Genomic DNA, 22,248 nt, shown 5'->3' on the forward strand with positions numbered 1-22,248 from the left:
AATTGAATGAATAAATGAAATCAAATTTATACAAAATAAGATGGGGAGAAGAAGAGTCAAAATATAAGAAAGGGGAAATGATGAAGGAAGTTTAACGGTAAAATAAAAAGTAGTAGGTAGATAAAGAGCCAAATCAATTTTATTTATTTATTTTTAGAATAGAAAGATGAAAAGTTTAAATATTCAATTTTAACAATTACTTGAAATTAGAAAGAAGAAAACAAAAAGTTGAAATCAATTTAGGTAGTTGAATATAGTCAAACATTTGCATCTATTGAATAGTAAAATTTGTAATGAATAGTCAAACATGTGCATATATCCACTAAAAAGATAATGAATTATTCAATTTTAACAATTACTTGAAATTAGAAAGAAGAAAATGAAAAGTTGAAATCAATTTGGGTAGCTAAATAGTCAAATATTTGCATTTAAATCAAATGAATAGTAACATGTTGAATATTAATGGAGTACATTAACAAGTTTGTCAATGAATTATATTTAGTTATTTTATATAAAATAAAATAGAAAAATCATGAAGAATTTTTTTTTAAAAGTGTGACGTGACTGAAGAGGTGGCTCAACAAGAGTATAGCAATATTAAAGGTTTTAGATTGTTCATCAGATCAATTTTATTGTGTTGTTATTGGTTCACTGGGTTTTTGGGTATGGCAACAAAGGCTTTGTTGGCAGCAAGATTTGAGATTGAAAAATTCAATGGGAAGAATGATTTCAGTTTATGGCATGTCAAGATGCTTGCTTTGTTAGTGCAGCAAGGATTGTGGAAAGCACTACAGGGCAAGAATGCTTTGCCTATGACGTTATTAGATGAGGAAAAAGAAGATCTCTTGGAACAGGCACATAGTGCAATTCTGTTGTCTTTTGGATATGAGGTTCTGAGAGAGACTGTAGATGAAGAAATAGCTACAGGATTGTGGCTTAAGTTGGAGAGCCTGTACATGACTAAGTCTCTTAAAAATCACTTATACATCAAGTAGTAGATAAACACCATTCAAATGAAAGAAGGTACACCTATTTCTAACCATCTTGATGAATTTAATAGAATCGTTCTTGATTTGAAAAATATTGAATGCAAGGTAGAAGATGAGGATTAGGCTTTAATTTTGTTATGTTCATTGCCTCCTTTTAAGCACTTTGTCGATACCATGTTGAATGGTTTTGGAAAAGATTCTATCTCAATTGATGATGTCAAAGATGCATTGAATTCTAAGGAGTTGACGAACAAGTATTCTGAAAATTAGGGCGATAATTGGGCCAATGGTCTTGTTGCCAGAAGTAGATCCAATGAAAATGGGTCTAGTAGTAATAGAGAAAAACCTAGATCAAAGCCTAGATCTGGTAAGTATCACTATTGTAAAAAGGAAGGTCACTAGAAAAATAAATGCAAGCTACTCAAAGAGAAGAAGGAGAACGAGGGTACTTCATATACTAGTAACGTAGCTGGTGTTGCTGAGGTTAATTTTATGGGTGACAACATAGTTCTATTAGTATCTACTAGTTGCTCTGGTGATGCTTGGTTTCTTAATTCAGCTTGCTCCTATCATATGACTCATAGAAGAGAGTGCGTGTCAGAAAAAGAGGCTTTCTCTAGTTTTGGTTTTTTGATATTTGTGGGTTGCAATTTGAAATAGTGAGAGAGGTTTTGTTGCCGCTTGGTTTTGGTTATGCAGTTTGGTGATTTGCTCTCTTTTGGCGTGTTGCAACTTTTAGATTTGATTTGTGGCTCTCTCTTTGGTTTGTGCGCAATTCGTATTTGGTATTTGGTATTTGTGAACCTTTGGTTCTTTGGTTTGTATTTGGTTCTTTAGTTTTGTATTTGTGAGAGAGAGCTATTTGAGCTTCTGTAGTTCCACTATATATTTTTTTTTCTTGCCATGTTTGGTTGCCAAGAAAGTGTGGGAAAGGAGAAGTGAAAAAGAAAAGTGCTTGGAGCTTTTTCTTTTCTTGGATTTTCTCAGCAACACAACCAAATATTCAAGATTTTCTTTAAACGTATAGTTGTGTGATAACCATTGTTGAAGGAATTTTTTTGGCTATGATTGCAGGGTTTGAAGTTGATCTCATAATGGCCAATTACTCAATGCCAGGGATGACCGGAGGAAGACCAAGGTTTGTATTTTCTTTTCGTCTTCTTCTTATTGTTTTGGTTTAATGGTAAAAACAAAAAAGCATTTCTTGGTTGTTTTTTATTTAAATGTTAAAAGAATACTAAAACGGAATCTTTTTGGGAGGGATAATGGCAGAGATAAGCAAAGGTCTAAAGGAGGATTGAATTGAACACTTTTTGAACTTGACTAAATTGAAACAAAGTAAAATTAAAAAATTGAAATAAATTTAGTGAAACTTAGAGATTGAATTTTGCATTTTTGTCAATATATTACAATTCATTCCACTTTGGTAGAGAAATATATTACTTTTCCTGCTACAATTTGGAACAAAAATTCCTACGTCAATTAAAATTTCTGAATTTATTTATTTTTATTCTTTTTTGAGAAGGTAGTATTTTGAATTTGATACATCGTTACTTCAAATTTTTCATGAGTCTAACATAGTAAGTCAAGTCTTGTCCCCAGTGAAGACTAGAAGTTGATTATTCATTACATCTCATTCTCTTCTCTTGGCCAAAAAAAAGGGGGTTGAATAAATTTTTGACCTACTTTACTCTACTCTCTTGAGCTTTACTTCCATCCGAACTAGCCCTTAAAGAGTAAGGACTAGTGTGTAAATTAAGGAGATTTATTTTTTTTCTAACAAGTGGAGGAGGATGTTTCAAAATTAAAATCTTTATATAACTATTTGACAAAATAGTTGTATTGAACTAGAAGGCTGTTGACAAAATTACGGAGCGAATACAGCTCACTATTTAAAGTTTTATAATAGATAAGATGCAAGAATAGAATCACTTTTCTTTTAAATTTCTAATGACAAAAATATATAATAAGCCAAGTCGTTGGCCGAAATAGTCAATTGAATAAAGGTTAAGGAGTGAGGAGTACGGAGTAAGGAGTACGGCAGAAATTAAGTTTGATATACGAGTTTTGTAATTCTTGTTAAGAATATTTTTGGGATTGTTTAAAATTATTTTTTGATTATCTTAATTCACATAAACTAAATTGTAGCTCAACAAATTGGAAATTGGACCACATGAAGTCTTAATTAATTAAATATCTAAATAAAATTAAACAATTTTGAAGTGCATTTTCTCCAATCTAGCATATTATAAATAAACAAATAATTTCTAAGTCTTACATTCTAACTTCACAAAAGCGTTTGAGGGATTTAGGAAAAGAAAATGGTTCAAACTATGATGTTAGTCGTATATTGTAATTATCTCTTAAAAAAAAAATTCATACAATATAAAACCATTCAAATTTTTTTTAAAGTCATAATCATAAATTTTAATTTTGTCAAGGGCATAAATCGTAATAAATAAATATAAAAAGCTATAATATATTAGGTTCTTTCTTTTTGGGTAAATGAGAATAAATTTTATCGAAACTAGTCGCTAACCCGTGCGATGCACGGGAAATGTATTGAGTACAATATATAATTTAATCTTTATTTATTTTACTACAACACCAAAATTGAATTTGTAAAATAAAATCATATAGCTAAAACATTTGTTAACAGTTATACGTTTCAGACATTTATTAAACTATATTATTATTATTATTATTATTATCAACTTAACAGTATTTTAATATATGATACCAACATGCTTCAAGAAAATGTCCAACACTGAAAACAATTTCGAAAACAAACTCAACTAAACAGTTTGATGAATAAATATATTACAATCTATAATATAAGCCAAGAAATAAACTTTGAAACCAATATGAACAAAATCCACGTCAAACAAAACTATTTCGATCATTAAGAATATGACTCACTAAAGTCATGAAAAATACAGGATTTATTACCAAAAAAAAAAAGCATCTTTAGTCTTTATAGATTTTGCCTAAGTACCCAGATACGATTACACATACTCACACAAAAAGAGACATAAACACGGACAATTAAAGAAAAAATAAGAAAAACAAAAGAGACGTAAACACGGACAATTAAAGAAAAAATATAGGAAAAAAAAGTTAGGAATAGACATATAAGATAAAGATGGATTATCCTCAAAAAGAATAATCCATGGATATTCATTGAAATCTTCTAGATAATTTCTGATAATAGAAAAAATAAAACCCAAAAGTTATGATGTTAAAACTTCCAAAAAGCCAAAAAAAAAATTTTAAAAAAAAATCAGAAGATTCAAAACTTCAAAAGTATTGAAATAAAACAATATATATATATACGCAATAGAGAAATACAATAGAAAGAAGGGAATCCATGATTATAGTTTTTCCACTTATGTATTGGACTCCTCTCCTTCTTCGGTCAATGCATCAAGGTTAGGGTTATTTGATTTGTTCAATAAAAATTTGAAGATTTAATTAAAAGATTCAGGCCCGGCAATTAAATAAACAAAACAACAATTGACAAACTTATAAGAAAAAACAACAAATCTATAATTTTTATTGAACAAATCAAATAACCTAACCTTGATGCATTGACCGAAGAAGGAGAGGAGTCCAATACATAAGTGGAATATGTGAATTGTGAAGCATGAGCCGCCCTAAAAAAAAATCTTGAAGAAAAATAAGTTTTAAGGAGAAAATTGTGTTGCGGCAAAAATAAGTTTTTGGGGCTTAGGTTTTCTACGCAAGCAATTCTTAAATAGGAGAGAGTAGAGGCGGTGGGAGAGTGTCCTTATTTGGCTAGAAGTCTAATTTGCATTGGAAAAGGAAAACAGTGATGAGGTGGAAAATTAAATTTAATTTAAATATTGTGCTGACGTGGAAAATTGTGGGAGTTTCAAAAGTTTCGGTTTTATATATATATATATATATATATATATATAGATTAGGAAACCTGTCCATCTACATTAACAAGAGCTTAGTCCAAAACAGAGTTTATGGGCCTAACATACTCAATTATGGGCCAGACCATTAAATGAGCGCTCAAATGGACCAGACGGGCTTTTCCATGACGTCAACTGCACTTTCTCAGCTGTTCTTTCATTAGTACTAAGTTTCATCTCGGGTAAGCTTGTATCAGAAGGATTGTTGAAACTCTCCCATAGGATTGGCCCTATAGTGTTTTCTTTTAAGACAAGTTTCCGCAAGTCTAAAAGCTGGGCACTTGAATTAGCACAGAGTTGTTAACATTCGATGACCAAAGAATCTCCTTTTGTCCATTTAATACTACAAGGTTACCGTCCTCAGATATTAGTAAGAACTCCAGAAGAATCATTGAGGGGTTTCTGTCTGTTTGCTACCCATATGACTGTGAATGATAAAATGTTGTTATACCATATCCCTAGGTAGTGGTTAGTAGAATTTACTGGGCTGAAAAATCCCAGTTTGAAAACACTTCCATTGGAGATCAGGTAGTCAGAGTCTTTGTCTGTGATGGATTGAGAAGGTCTGATTGTGTATACAGCAACAACGCCTATGTTTAAACAAAGGCAACAAAGGACAGTCAACAAGTTACTCTTGCTAAGACGTCCCATAACTTCGTTTGAACCTACTTTGTGTGAGAATTCAGTAAAGGGATCGGGGAGGCCTTGTTTATCTAACTATTTATGGTGAATCTGGTTTCATTTCTTCTCTGCATCACAAAGTTGGAAATCATGATTTCTGTGCAGAAGTGGCTTTTGTGAAGTGTGTAACAGACAAGCTACTCTAGACTTTCGGAAGTAACGTCGCAAAATATAAGTCAAGTCATTGTCCCTTGTGTACAGGGACGGAACCAGGATTCGAACCTGAGGGAGGCAAAGCTTAAAACAAATTTTTTTTTTTTATGAAAATAAAAACTAAGATCTATTTCATATTTAACAAAATACTACATATAAAATAAGTGTTTCTTAAACATTTCAACACATTTATCAAAATGGAACTCGGCACTATTTCAAAGGAGATCCAAAAATATATATATTTAAGGACAAATCTTAATTTTTCAAATTACATATGTATACCAGTTTTTTTTTTTTTTTTTTTTTTTTTTTTTTTTTTTTTTTTTTTTTTTTTAACTGGGGTGTCTATTAGGACCAAAATTTAAAATTTCAACATATATATATATATAATATATATATACTACTTTTTTTTTTTTTTTTTTTTTTTTTTTTGGGGGGGGGGGCAATGGCCCCCCATGCCCCACTGTAGTTCCGCCCTACTGTGTAGAGTATAGTTGCTTATATCTCATTCTCTTCTCTTGCCCAAAAAAAGCGGTTGAATATAGACTTAAGAGTAAGGACTACAGTTGAAATTAAGGAGAAATTTTTGATACTAGAGTAGTTGGGAGTCAAGATAAGCCATCCCACATATACATATGTTAGGAAATTTAGACCCCGATTGATAGAATTAACAAATTTTAAACCTAAGTTGTTAATTAGATTTATTATGAATAAAACTTGTTAAAACAAACAAATATCAAAATCATGCAGCGGAAAACAGGAAAACCAATGAAACAAATTAGTTTCACAGTAAAAAACATGGGGGAAACTTCTCGAAAAGCAATTCACTATAGTAAAGAGAAGTTTCAGATTTAGTACAAAACCATTGTCCCTAGACTTTACAATCCTTGTAAATGAACTTATAGCAGAAACCTTCTATCGCTTTAGAACCTCTGAACTCTTCAATATATGAACGCCACCCTTTTGATGTACAAATCTCAATATGTGACTAACCAATTGTGTGAATCCCAGTACGCGACTTCAATCACCAACTAGAGAAGGTTGTTGGTTACAAAGTTCTTCACTTCATTAACAATGAATATTAAGAAACACTTGGTTACAAAACCCTAAGGTGCAAAGACGTAGTAGCTTCTTACAGAGAGAATAAAGTATCGGTCACCTTTTGCATATGTTCTTCTTGTATTTTCTTATGTGACAGCCTCTAAAATAAGCCTTATATATGTCTAGGGTTGTGAGAAAAGAAACCCTACACATACATGTCAGCATGGGCCGAAAATCAGATTTGGAAATCTGAATTTCGTAATTCTCAATCGATCGAGGAGGTGTTGAGGGGATTGAAATTTGGTCGATTGATCGACCTAGCTATCGAGAGGTGTCAAGATTGTGATAAGAAGCAACTGAAGAGCTCGACAGAAAAGCTAGGTGTCGAAAGGTGTCGAGCAGCTATTGAGCTTTAAAATTCAGCATTTCCTCACTTGATTCTTGGACAAATTTGCATGGTTTTAACACTTGAACTTGAAACAACGTTTTTTGAAGTATTAAACATATCCTAAATCTACTCAAATACAAGTAAAGTGCATTTTGTCAAAGAATTAGTCAATTACATAAAATAGTGACATATGTTCCTAACAAGTGAATCACATATGTCATAACAATATAAACACATATAAGCATATATAAACATTAATACTTTGATATTAGAGTAGACCATAATTTATAAATATATTGTATGTAAAATTAACAATTTTCACATATGTATATTTGCAAGATAATTCTTTAGGAGAACTTATCATCTTTTAAACTCCGATGAGTATATAAAAGTTATCTAGTTTGATATTATACATTTACAAAAAAAAAGGAATTTGAGAAAGAAAAAAAAAACTACCTTATTTCTATAACTACTAGACCAATTGACAAATTCAATTGGTTTTTAAGAGCAATCATTGGGCTAACTCAATCATTTGGGGGGCCATCTTATATTTTTGTAGCTAAATATTTAAAGTTTTTAATACTTATACATAATATAAAAGAATTTTTTTAAAATTTTGGGGGCCCAACCCTTGCTATATCTCTAGCCTTGACTACAAGGCTCTTGACTAAATTGAAGAAAGAATACTGCTCACTATTTGTACTAGTTAAGATGCTAGAACAGTTTACTTTTCTTTTAAATTTCTCTTGACAAAAAAATATGTCAATTCTTTGTTCTTTAGTGTAGACTAGAAGTTGTTTATAATTCTTATCATCTTCTGTTGGCTAAAAAAGGCAATTGATAAAAGACTAACTAAGGACTACAGTGGAAATTATGAGAGATTTTTATTTTCTATTTTTCCTTTTTCAAAGAACAAATGAGGGAGGAGGATTTGAATCTAGTTAAAGTAGCTTATTCCCCCCCTTTTTTTTTTTAAAGGCTAAAATGTAAAGTGCACAAATTAAGTTCCCTAACTTTACTTTCGTTCAATTGAGTTCTTTAAATTTCAAAGTTATTCAATTCAGGCTCCAATTTCATTTAAAAAATTGTTATTAAGTATGCAATTAACTAATGAAAAAAATTGAAAAAAAATTATTACATAAAAAATCTACAAATATATTTTTATTAAATTTATAGATTTTTTTCATGTGAAAATAATATGTTTTGTGGGCAATTTTTTTAACAAAATTGGACAAAAGGCTTTAATTTTATAAATTTGAAACTTAAAGGACTAAATTGAATAAAAAAAAAACTAGAGAACTGAAATAAATTTTAATTAAATTTAGAAATTGTAATTTGCATTTTAGCTAAAATAATTATGAGAAACAAAGTAACTTTAAGGAACTTAACAAAATTAAGAAAAATAACACTCACTTATAAATGCTAGAATAGAATCACGTTTCATTTTAAATTTCTCAAATACCTTTCTTGAAAATTGGATTTTTGATTTGTATTAGTCATGCATGATTGTATTTTGTTTATATCTTAGTTTCTAAAATCAAGGATATTAACGTGTACTAAATGTGGTGTGCATGATACACTAATAAGTTTCAAATCTTAGTTTTGTAATTTTTGTTAATAGTATTTTTGGGATTGTTTAAAATTATTTTTTAATTATCTTAACTCACATAAACATGATTGTAGCCCAACAATTTGGAACTTGGACCATATGAAGTATTAATTAATTAAATACCAAAAAAAATTGGGTGTCTATACGTAAGAATTAGCAACCTTAACTGAAATATGTAAATAAAATTAAAAAAATTTGAAGTGCATTTTCTCCACTCTAGCATTTTCTAAATAAACAAATAATTTCTAAGTTTCATATTCTAACTTCACACAATATAAAGTTGGAACTCCTAAATATATTTCTGTGCAAAAGTGGCGTGTATAAGGTGCTTGTAACAAGCTTGTGTAAAAGACATTGCCCTTTCTAAAAGGATGTTTTCTAGGAAAAATGCTACTACAGACTTTCGTGAATCTAACATCGCAGAAATAAGTCAAGTCCTCGTCCCTAGGGCAGACTAGAAGTTGCCTATGTCTCTCTCTTCTCTTTGCCAAAAAAACATGCGGTTGAATAAAACCATTTGGTCATGCGCTTTGGGAGGTGTTTTTAAAAGCTTAAACTCCGTTCATAGCAGTAACTCCTCATAGCTTTTTAACAAACACTCATTTTAAACTCAAAACATCATTTTGTAATAGGTTTTACAAATGCACTATTAAGGAGTAAAGATTACGGTAGAAATTAAACAAATCATTTTCCCTATCAAGTGGAGGAGGACAATTAAAAATTAAGCTCTTTATATAACAAAAACAAAATAGTTATATTGAACTACAAAATCTAACTTAATATATCTTACCTCTTACCACACAATCAAAATCTAATTTACATTCTTCTCAAAAAAAAAAAAAAAAAAAACTAATTTACATTTCTCTTGACAAAATATGCCTAGTCTTTGTTCTTTAGTGTAGACTAGAAGTTGTTTATAATTCACATCATCCTTTGCGCGCCGAAAAAGGCAGTTGAATAAAGACTAAAGAGCAAAGACTACGGCAGAAATCAAGTAGAGATTTATTATATTTTCTATTATTCCTTTTTCTAACAACAAATCAGCCAGGGAGGAGTATTTGAATATCGTAAAAAAAAAACCATAATCTTTTTTTTTTTTTTTTTTTTTTTGTGTAGCATTTATAATTCTTTCAAGTGCATAAAAAATCATAATGAATGACATAATAAAAAAAACTATAAATAGATTAGGGATTTTTTTTGGGGGGTAAATGAGAATAAATTTTATTCAGAACTAGTGACTAACTCGTGTAATGCACAGAATGGTTAAATAAATATTAAAAGTATAATAGTAAGTTTACAACATTTTTATAATAATTTTACAATAAATTTTATGTAGCAGTTTTTTATTGGTTCTAATCTTCGCTCATTATTGAAATTACATATTTTTTTTACCTTCTAATATCAACTTTTCACTTAGGATTTGCTGTAAAATTGTTGTGAAAATTTTGTGGACATAATATTTCTCATATTAAAAATATTTAGTTTAATGGAAGGTAATACGACTTAAAAGTGAAAGAAAATATGTCATTTTGTTCAAAATAAAGTTCACATAATGCATCTAAAAGTAATGAAGTTAAAACAAATGGTTAATACACTACACCTGTATGAAGGAATCTGTGGCATGTATAAATAGGTTAAAACATAATTAATAGGTATAGTAAAAACACACTACAAACATTTATATTCTTGTACGAACGCTTTGTGGCATGTCTGTTAATGTCATATATATATATAGACAGACCTTCGCCCATCTGCTAGTCCATTATTCTATGATCCAATGCTTTGTTATTGTGTCATAATTACGTTATAGCTGTCAACTGAGAAATTAACATACATAAAATAATGCTTCACATAAAAACATGGCAGAACATATGGTAGATCAAAATTAGTTAAATCAGTGAGTATAAGTTTATATGTACATATGGTCCTTTCTTTTTTTCTTTTTTTGAGAGAGAGTTTCTTTATTATCAGACCAAGACACCAATTGATTTTTGGTATAGGTGGGAATTAAACTTTAGATCTCTAATTCAACCATTAGAGACTTGATTAGTTGAGCTAACTAAAATCCATAACATAAGCTCTACTTAAATTCTTACACTGCCCCTATGAAGCTATGAACATTGCATATATCGATATTCCATGATCCCTTATAACGATGACAGAAATTTGCTTACCACTCATCTAGCTCTTTTGAGGATTAATCATATTAGCTCCACAACTTGTTGAAATTGGCCACGGCTAGAACATTAGAAATCACACAAAGCGCGCACAATGCACCTACAATTTGACAATTATAGAATTAGAACCCAATATTTATTGAGACAAATCCAAAATATATAACAACAAATCAGATAAAATATAAGAAAAATATAAAACCGAAGATTAACTCAATATATATAAAGGTGTACATCGGTGAAATCTGCTTATGATTGGTTGTGGGTTGTCTTGTTATCCCTAAACTTTTTTAATATTTCCTTGAATTGAACTACCACAATTAATATATAATAAACTTTCTCATATTCAATAGCTTAATAAAACTGAAGATTAAGCTAATGGTATTGTTCGTACAGTGCCTACGAATGAGACTTCACCAACAGAAAAATCAAGCAATATTATAATTTCGTAAAGAAAGTGGGAAAAAAGAACATCCCTTACAATTCATTAAAAAAATATGATAAGGTTGTAATCTAAGTTGAATGAACCCAACTTACAGGAGTCCCATAAAAAATAAAAAATAAAACTTACAAAAGGAGGATGCAGAGGAGAAAAGGAAGCAAATACAGTGAGGAGGGATGGTTATGCAATTTAGCAATCCAAATATATTTCTAACAAAAAAACAAAAGCAATCTAATGTTTGTGTTGGTGGATTGGTGCTTACCGTGAGGTTTTTTGCAAAAGAAAGAAACCCAAACAACTAAATTTAGGTGATAATTTAGGTCTCCTTTTAAGTATAGTGGTTGTATGGCACCAAACAACTAAAATTTTTGTTATAGAATTTTAGTTGAAGTAGAATTTTCAATCTCTTGAAACATATATCTAGTAGAGTTTTACTCAAACTAAACTATTGTAACTCTTAATAAGATAATTACACATTAAAGAGGAATAATAAATATATAAGATATAAAACTTAAAATAAAAAGAATCTAAAGCAAGACAGATCATGGATGGGCCATATTATATAGGATATTAAGTGGTTGGGGTCTTGTTTGTGGTTATGTACATTTTCTCATATTTGTAGGGGGGTAATAGATTAGCCCACTCCCTAGCTAGAAGAATAGATAATGGGTTCTTCTGAGGTCAAGACCTTCAACTGATTTAAGTTTACAAAGTGAAGACCATGCTCTCAGGTATGCTGTCTATTTTGTAATACGAAAGTTCATTTGTTATTGGTATGTGCCATATTACTTAGCCATTTTTGGAATGGATATTAACCCCTAATACACCGAAAATTTTGTGTTAAAGGGGTAAATCATCCTTATGCACACGTAACCACCATGTGATTATGTCGATAATACATGCTAGCTATCGATCGACATTGAACCATCGTAACAACTAGTCGCTAACCCATGAATCTATTAACTATGAAAAAAAATCAACAATAAATAAAGAATAGACAAACCCTGACCCTTGTCTCCCACACCCAACAAGCACTTATACTTGTAGAGTGACCAACTCACCAAAGATGTGGGTAAATTAAATTCTCTATATAACAAGAATAAAATAGTTATATTGAACTATAAGGCTATAGACTAAATTAAGAAGAGAATATCACTCACTATTTATACTAGATAAGATGCTAGAATAGAATCACATTTCTTTTAAGAGTGCAAATTTTATAAGGATACGGTGTAAACTCTAGACCTATGGTTTACACTGTCCCGTACGAGTTTGCAATATTAGCATTTTACTTTTAACTCAATATATTTTACCACACTTTCAAAATCTAATTTACATTTCTCTTGACCAAAAAAAAAAAAAACCAAGTCTTTGAACCGTAAAAGGGAGAGATTTAAGGTTTTTGAGGTCGAACTAGAGTCAAATCGTGATGACGCCATAATTAATTTAATAATTAATTAAAGCCTAAATATAGATATTAAATTTATAAAACTAGCAAAATTGACAATATATCTATATATGTAAGGGAAATTTAATAATTTTAAAGCATATATTTAATAATTAAATAAGAAAGTTAATAAAATAAAATAATAACCATGAAAATATTAAAATTTATGATTAATTTTTGAAGTAAAGTTGAATATCTTTGAAGGATTTTAATTATAATTTTTTTTTTATTCCTTATAAGAGATGGATAATTTAATTAAGTAGAATAAAATTGTGTTAAGTTGTTTTTATAAATTTTTATTTTTTTTTTAAAAATGCCAAGGGGTTCACGGTTCTTGCCACCGGTTCGTGCAGTCCAACCCCGGTTTTAGGGATTCAAGGAATTAACAAAAAATTTGGTTCTTTATGCTTAAAAAACAGATTTTCATCCTGGTTCCCGGTTTTTATGGTCTGGCCTCCCGGTCCAGTCCAAGTCTGAAAACCTTGTAGTAAAGTAGCTTTTTTCCCTTTTAACGAGAAACAAAGTAACTCTATTGAACTATAAGCCTCTTAAAAAATAAAATATATAAATAAAATTAAACAATTTCCAATCTTGCAGAATATAAAACCATTTAATTAAAGAAACTAAAAAGTCGTAACCATAAATTTTAATTTTGCCAAGTTCATAAAATCACAATGAATGATATAATAAAAGGGGTCATGCTAACGGATAACCCTTAGGGTAATGGTTAACAATTCATTTTAGGAAAGTTTTGATATCACTTTTTAGAAAATGAAAAAAGTTATCAAAACATTAATTGTTTTTTTTTTCCCCCATAAAAACTTTCTTTAAATGGATTATTAATCATTACCCTAAGGACATCCGTTCGCATTTCTCAAATAAAAATAAGAGCAAGATTTAGGTACAATACTTAGGTGTTATTTCTTAGATTTTCCTTTTAAGATTCTATTGTGTGAATTTTTGCTCACGAGATAAAAGTGTATTTTTTAATTAAGTAGCTAAATGACTGAATTTTAAAAATGGAACTTAAAGAATAGCACTTAAAATACTTTGTCTAAATTTTGTCCATAAAATTTAAAAAAAAAAAAGTATAAATATATTACTTTTTTTTTTTTTTTTTTGGGGGGGGGGGGGGGGGGTGGGAATGAGTGCATAATTGAAAAAGTGCATTTTCAAAAAGTTGAGTGTTTGGTAAAAACTGTTAAAAAGTGCTTTTTGAAAAAGCTGAGTGTTTGGCTAGCACTTATAAAAGTGACAATTTAAGGGATAAATTACCAAAAAGGACAATGTATATAAAAGAGCATCTCCAGCAGGTTAAACAAATTTTTGTGCTGTTTGGACAATCAATAATGACATTTATTTTTTGCCTATCCAATTTTTTAATTTTTATTTTGTAATCAAATTTATTCTTTTTTAATATTTATTTTTCTTTTTCTATTCATTTTCAACAATTATATTTTTCAACAAAAAGTGTTACATTTACAATATTTTTTGCAATACTTTCACAAGAATCATAACAAAATCTTATATGAAAAGTTATTACTAGTTCTAATTTGAACCCATTACTAAAATTATATTTTTACTCATCAATATTAGCTAATTACTTAAAATTTATTGTGAAAATATTGTGGTAATATTTTGAAATTGTGATTTCTAATACTTTTCCTTTTTTTTTTCCCTCCATACGTTACCTTTTCCTTTTTTTTTTTTTTTTCTCTTGTATTTTATCCCACCACACACGTGTACACTCTTTTGTCCACACCCTCTCCTTTTTCCTACACCTCCACCTTCCAGAAGGCTCTCCATTCTCTCATTCTTTCCTTTTTCCTTTTTCCTTTTCTGTTTGTTTCCAGAAGGCTCTCTCAATTCCAAAGCTCTCCGGCTCTCTCAATTTCTTCTCTCTCTCTTTTTTTTTTTTTTTTTTCCACTTGATTTCCAAAAGATCTCCACTTCCGCTTCTTGACTTATGTGAAGCAAATTGCTCGCGGACCTGAACTGAAAATTGAGAAGCCTCACAACCTTAACTGAACACTGTGGGTTCGTCTTTCTTTGTCTTCATCTTCTTCTTCCTCTTCTTCTTCTTTCTTTCTGTCTTTCTATGTGTTTATGGTTGTTTGGCCGTGGGTTTGTGCTATTTGATTTCTGTATTTTTGGATTATGGTTTGTGTTTTGGGTAATGATTTTAATCTTCGTCTTCATCTTCTTCTTCTTTCTTTCTGTCTTTCTATGTGTATTTTTGGTATGTGTTTTTGGATTATGGCCGTGGGTTTGTGCTATTTGATGGGTATTTCCGTAATTTTATTTTTGCAACGGTAACCTACTGAAAACGCGCATTGCGCGTTTTCATTTATGGACCCCTGAGGGTCCATAAAAATTTCCGCGTTTCTCCTTATTTTTGGTCTATGCCCAAAACGCAACTTTTATAAAAAAGTTGCGTTTTGGGCTTCACCAAACGCATATTTTGGTTTGGCTTTTTTCAAAAAGCGCTTTTTGGGTTCAAAACGTGGAAACAAACGGGCACTAACCACCTAATCCAGAATAGAGTAGATGGGTTACGCACTTACACTTCCCAATTGTGGGCTAGACCATTAAATGAGCGCTCGAATGGACCAGTCTGAACACGAGATGGGCCTGATATCAACATCAATTACGACTTTGGTATCACCTTCACTGCAAGTATGGCAGCCTCAGCTTCGGCTTGAAGTAAGGAAGATGTGAAAATGTTTACATTGACTCTTTTATTATTAGACGTGTTGAATGTGGATGGCTAATTGGACTCAAAAATATTTGGAAAGAAGACCTTTTTCCATTGCTTTGAACCAGAGAGGATGAGGTCTACTAATTGGCTGATTTCTGGGATTGGTATTTGACCCTTGTTAAGCAATGGAATTGAATTCCCTTCCAGATTGCAGCAGTTGATTTCTTCAATCTTGGTGATATTTGGATTTCAGGAGATTATTATCTGCATTAGAGATCGAGGCTTTATTTAGATCATTGGTTCTTCTAAGGACAAGACCTTCAACTGATTTTGGTTTAAAAAGTGAATACCATGCTCTCAGTTATGCTGTCTATTTCGTAATATGAAAGTTCATTTGTTATTGGTATGTGCCATATTATTTAGCAATTTTTGGAATGGATACTAACCCCTAATACATCGAAATTTTTTTGTTAAAAGGGGTAAATCATCCTTAAGTGTACCAAGAAGACTTCTTAAATTGAGCTAATCGTGGACATTAAAGAGGGAATATAGGAATCATTATTCACACTTTATTAAAACTCTTCAGAAATGTTCAAAATGCATATGTAACCACCACATGATTATGTAAATAAAATTTGCTAGCTATCGACCTTGAACCATTGTAACAGTTACATTGTTAACAGAGCAGCTTTGAGAGGAGTCTGTATCTAAGGCAATCTTCCTTTCAGTAAATGCAGGCTGCTTTGGACAAGGAAGATCAACAATCTCACTTTTAAGCATGGAGATAACAACAGATACATTCGGCCTATCTTCGGCAAAATCTTGCACACACAACAAGCCAACATGTATACATCTCAAAATCTCCATTTCAAAACATGGTTCAGATATCATTGGGTCGATTAAGGCCATAATGTTGTTTGCATTCCACAATTTCCATGCCTGGAAACAAGAAAACAAGATTGAAATTTGCATCATCAATACTAAAACGTTTAAGAAACAAGCATTGGAGGTTTTCTAAAATAAGGCAATGATAGATAACTATGACTTACAAATCCTAAAAGGCTCATGGGCTGCTCATCCTTATTAAAGCTATAGTTTCTTCTTCCACTTAATATCTCTAGTAACAAAACCCCAAAACTGAAAACATCTGATTTCTCTGAAAATCGCCCTTCCATTGCATATTCAGGAGACATATAGCCACTAAATTTCAAAAACATAAAACAACCAAATCTTCTCATCTCACATATCAATATTAGTATCTAATTGAATTAACCAAACCAAAAGGTACTTACTAGGTTCCGACGACCCTATTAGTATTGGCTTGGTCTTCATTACCTCCAAAAATCCGAGCCATACCAAAATCTGATATTTTTGGATTTAGCTCTTTGTCCAACAAGATGTTACTTGCCTTTAGATCTCTATGAATAATCCTTAATCTCGAATCCCTATGAAGGTAGAGTAGACCTCGACCAATTCCTTCAATAATGTTGAAGCGTCTTCTCCAATCTAGCAGTTTTTCTTTGTGTGGATCTAATGAATTTAAATAAAAGTAAAGAAACAAGAGAAAAAGTTAGTATCAAATTTACAAGGTGAGTGAACACAAAGTTTTCAGATGAAGTTCATTTGGTGGAAGTCAACAAAAAACTGTTTCAAGTGAAGTACCACAAGAAAGAATGTTGATCCATTGTCTACAATACACTATTTCTGTCAACAAAATAAACCTTTTATAAAAGTACAGCATTTTGTAATAAAAAATGGTATCAAAATTAACTAACCAAAGAGGAATGCATCTAAACTTTTGTTTGGCATGTATTCATATATCAACATCCTCTCTTCTCCTTCGACACAGCAGCCAAGAAGCCTAACAAGATTCCGATGTTGGAGTTTAGAAATTACTACCATCTCATTCATAAATTCTTCTAACCCTTGTCCTGAAGTTTTGGAGAGTCTTTTTACTGCAATCTCTGGTCCATCTGACAATTTTCCCTATAAATAAACATCAAATCATTAACTAGATATTCAAATTATTAAACAAAAATCCTCTAGAATGTTACCCTGTATACGGGACCAAAACCACCCTGCCCAAGCTTGTTAGATTGATGGAAGTTGTTTGTTGCAATCGTCAGCTTCTCAAAATTGAATAACGGTAGCTCCTGGAACTGAACTTGGTTCAGGTTGTCTCCAAGCATGTTTTCACTGGGGAATTTTTTGTGTGCTTCCTCTCTGTTGAACAACAAGATTCCCTTTGCTTTCTTCTTCATTGCTGATTTCCACAACAATTGTCAGAAATCTCTAATATGTAGCAAAACTTCCTAGTCTATTGTGTAAATTTTTGTCAGAATATTACCTTTGTGTTTAGCTATCCGCCTCCACAATATGAAAGTGCAGATTGAAATGGAAACTGTTCCTATTACCACTGTGATTGCGATAATTTTTTTCACATCTCCCTCTTTATCTGTTAACAGCAAAAAGTATTACAATAATTTTTGGGCCTTTTAAATCAGAAAAAAAAAAAAGTATTACTATATGGGCTTATTAGCTTACTTTTTGGCCCAAGTTCTCAAGGCTTTATAAACAAAGTTGCTGGACTGTTGTAACTAAGAAAATACACAATGGTGAGAGACAAGGGTTTGGGCGCAAATTTCTTCCATGGCCATTGTAACCTATTGAAGCATGCCTATTATTTGGGGTTCTTTCAAAAAGTTGTTTAGAAGATTTAATTGCGATGAAGGTGAGTTTTGTTAAACTCCTAGAGATAATCTTATACTTTTTGAAGTTTGTTGTATATGCTGAAATTCCGTGATAAAACGACTAGTGTTAATTATAGCTCTCCACCATTATTTATAAATGTTGAGTCTTGTATTGGTCCTAGCTTAATTCCTTGCCAAATTTGTATGTAATTCAATTCAATGCATTGTATTTTGTGGGGTTACTGTAATGGGATAGAGGTTCATGTGCTTAAAATGCTGCTGCTGATAAGAGCTTTTAGCTCTAGCGAAATTAAGATTTGCTCCCGCGAGATAGACGCATGGCGACCAGTTTGAAAATCAGTTGGGACCAGCTCCCGATACCTTTACGGGACTCCTACTCCAATTAATTTATGATGTCCTCACAGATTAATGGATAGCTATTTACCATAAACTATAAGAGTATTGGTGATGTACATGCTAAACAACTACAAATTCTAAGATTAACACTGATTAAAGATTAATTTTATCACAATAATATGCTTGAACACTAACTCGAAGCTCGACCCTTGGAAAACTCCCACTTGATTAACAATATTGGTTGAGATTTTGCTCCCACCATGAGGTGGGATTTTTGGTTTTTGGTTTTATTTTTTTATCCCCAACATAATTCACACAAAATAGATTACTAAATATGTTTTCTTTTCTCTTTTTGTAAAACAAATTGTCTTTTACCAAATGGACAAGCAGTACATGTGGTTTGAAGCTTAAGATAAATTTGGACAGAACTAAATAACTCACCAAGTTCTGAATAGGCAACACGAATGTAAAGATCAACTCCGCCGCTGGAGAATTGGAGTGTGTCAATCAAGCTTCTAGTCCATGACATGCACCCTGTGCCAGTATCATATGCATAAGCTATACAAGAACAATTCTGTAAACACTGCTGCCTGCAATCGTCTTCATGAGCAGCTGACCAATCTGCAAAGTCTGGCACCTTCATCATCTTCTGTTTCAAAAACCCATCCATTTTGCTGGCTTCACCACCAGTACTGTTCACCCTCCCACACTGCAAGGGCGTCCTCCTCACACATCCGCTAGCCCAATTTCCTCTACTCCATTCTATTGTGTTATTTGGCTCAAACCCCCGTAAACAGCTGCAAATTGGTGAATTCCGTGAATCACAGCTTCCGAATGCACCACACTTACCATAAACATGGCACTCAGTCTTCAAAGCTATCCACCGGACCTCCCAATCGTCCTTCTCATTATCCCAATATATTAGCTCTAAATCTCCTTGCGTAGTCAGGACAAAATGTGACAAAGACAGGTTCACATAAAAGAAACTTAAAGATAATGTTCCATCTGGATCCTCTACGAGACTAAATCCATGATGATATACAGAATACATTTCTGGTATTCCAATAAAGTTCCGAGTGTTCCACGGGCCACTGCGCCAAAATGGGCTACCGTCTTTCCAAATAAATGCTTGAGGAAGACTTCGAGGCTTCATACCACACGAGAAGCTTCCGATGGATGGATCAGAAGGGCTTTTCCATGGTGTCAACTCATCTTTCTTACCTGTTCTTGCATTAGAACTAATTTTCATATTGGGCAACATTGTATTAGTAGGAAACTGGAAACTCCCCCATATGATTGACCCATTAGTGTCTTGCAAGACAAGGTTCCCAGAATCTAAAAGCTTGGCATTTGAATTGACAACAGTGTTTGTGGCTTTCGATGACCAAATTATCCGTTTTTGTCCATCTAAAACTACAAGATTTCCATCCTCAGATATAGTAACAACCCCAGAAGCGTCCTTCAGGGGGTTTTGTCTGTTGGCTACCCATACCCATTGGGCAGGGAAACCTGAATTTTTATTATACCATATTCCGAGGTACCGATTGGTAGAATTTACAGGGCTGAAGAATCCCAACTTGAAAGTACTTCCATTGGAGATTATGTAGTCAGAGTCTTTGATGGGTTGAAAAGAAGTAATGGTGTCTGTGGCAGAGCCAGATTCTAAAGAAAAGCGACATAGCAAGATTAGAAGAACTGACATTCTTGTGTTTTGAACAAGTCCCATTGTAACTTGTTCAATGCTTCTGGTTTGTGTGGTTTTGTGGGGATGATACCCAAATCTATTCAAACCATTGTTTATAGACCAACCATGGTGGGTGGCGGGTCCTTCACGAAAACAGAGCTCGACAGACAAACAGATTTTCAAATCAAATCAAATGTACAATGATTCTGGTTTGTGATAACAATGACTTTTGACGCTAGTAGCAGTCACTGTTATTCTTTTCCCACATATATTGTACAAAAATTCTGGTTTGTGAAAATCATGATTTTGGATGAAGGGAGCATTTATTGCTTAAAATTTTATTCTTTTCCCATATCTTTCTTTTTGAAGGTTAACACTTGTTGCACACATATCTGTACACACAGCCATCATGTTTCAGTTTTAACTGACGTGTCGCACACACTCCGCATTTGCCGGTATGTAATAATCATGGTTCTTTCTTTGAAATCTCTCGCAAGAGCCAAAAACTTGACTTCCTTTGCTTAAGGACCCCGCCCAACTCTCTCTCTCTCACACACAACAAAAAATAAAAAAATAAAATAAAAAAATAAAAAACCATATTGACTAAAAACGTGAAACATTTAGATCCCGTATTGACGAAAACGGGATACAGTTAGCTTTGTGAGCTGTAAAAATTTTAGGGGATAACATATTGAGTTTCGGTTGCAGAATTGCATCGGATTAAAATCTGGGATAACATATATTCTGTATCGAAGTCATAATAGTGTGTGAATGATCACTTAAAAGTTCTATATATTATCTCATCTTTATATATTATGGAAAAAGGTCACCTCCGAATAAAATTCTTCTTCGTGATTCCCCAATATTGTAAAATAGAATATGATAGGATGAGATAGAATGTAATAGACAATTAATAAAATAACTCACTCATATTTTTAATCACATGATCTATTTAATAAATTATGTAACTTATTTAAATAATATAGGTGGACCATTTTATAAATCACTACATAAATTAACCATGATGGTTAAAAAATACCCGAAGAACACACATGGTTTAAAGTGAAAATCGAGTTGGTGTCTGTTATGTTTTAGGAAAAGAAAACATTCACATCCAAAAGCACGTGCACGTGAGTCTGAGTAATCGCAATGTAGGGTAAAAAGTTTTTCAGAAGGAGAATAGTCCAGCCCTTTAGTTGGTAGACGATATATTAGATAAATAACACAATTGAAATATTATGTCTAAGAACTAGTTTCCATTCCAACCTGTGTATGCCTTCTTGAATTACTTGTCTTTCCTATTCTGGGGGATTGTTGGATCTGTACTCCAAACAGTCTTTCACTTTTGTTTCATTTGCTGTCTTATCTCAGTTAACGTCCCTAGTTGTTGAGCATAAAATAAGAGGAAAAAGTGGGAGACAAGCTCATCCCAAGTGACCCTGACAAAAGAGAGAAAAAAGAAAGAGACCCACTCTCACCCTTTAAGTCAATGTCTCTTTTTTGTGCGTGTAGCACGAGCTGAAAAAAATAAAAGAAAGAAAAAGGCTGAAGATAGGAAGCAGGAAAAAGGGCCTTTCGGCCATCTACTTCTCTTCTTTTCTCTCTCTTTTAGCCGTAGGTCCCTCACTCTCAGTCAAGAGAAAAATATCACCATATCAAAGATAGTTTTCAAGGGTTGAAAAGATTTGCTCCTTGCTTTCTCCCTTTCTTCTTTAGTCCTATTCTTCATCCACAGTTTCTTTTGCGGGTTTTGCTTTTGGGTTTTGGAGAAGGATAAAGTTTGGCTACAACTTTGGCTACAAATTTGGTTATAGTCTAAGAATACAACTTCCGTTAAAAAATTAATATGACTATATATTTTGAAAATCTAATTATTGAATTACATGTTTCTTATGCTTTTAACTCATAAGTCAAATTTTGTGCCAATCAAAAGTTATGTATTATATGATGGCCAAAA

At 32.0% G+C, this 22,248-nt stretch overlaps 1 protein-coding gene across 1 annotated transcript; it reads right to left on the minus strand.

Annotated features, from left to right (window-relative positions):
- Positions 1–16,146: 16,146 nt before the first annotated feature.
- Positions 16,147–20,356, minus strand: LOC115989640 (G-type lectin S-receptor-like serine/threonine-protein kinase At1g11300). Its single transcript, XM_031113439.1, has 7 exons — positions 19,049–20,356; positions 17,908–18,015; positions 17,615–17,823; positions 17,336–17,546; positions 16,853–17,090; positions 16,610–16,760; positions 16,147–16,499 (listed from the first exon to the last, which is right to left on the minus strand). The coding sequence occupies exons 1-7, from the start codon at positions 20,331–20,333 to the stop codon at positions 16,203–16,205; spliced, it is 2,499 nt and encodes an 832-aa protein (XP_030969299.1). The 5' UTR covers positions 20,334–20,356; the 3' UTR covers positions 16,147–16,202.
- Positions 20,357–22,248: the final 1,892 nt, after the last annotated feature.

The sequence above is a fragment of the Quercus lobata genome, chromosome 5 (assembly GCF_001633185.2).
Source record: "Quercus lobata isolate SW786 chromosome 5, ValleyOak3.0 Primary Assembly, whole genome shotgun sequence".
Lineage (NCBI taxonomy): Eukaryota > Viridiplantae > Streptophyta > Magnoliopsida > Fagales > Fagaceae > Quercus > Quercus lobata.

Excerpts from the sequence above, each read along its gene's own strand:
- LOC115989640 (XM_031113439.1), bottom strand. The coding sequence starts at position 20,333 with ATGGGACTTGTTCAAAACACAAGAATGTCAGTTCTTCTAATCTTGCTA. Across the intron at positions 18,016-19,048 it reads TGTTGCCTATTCAGAACTTG|ATAAAGAGGGAGATGTGAAA; the intron begins GTGAGTTATTTA and ends TGCTGTTAACAG. Across the intron at positions 16,500-16,609 it reads CCATGAGCCTTTTAGGATTT|GCATGGAAATTGTGGAATGC; the intron begins GTAAGTCATAGT and ends TCTTGTTTCCAG.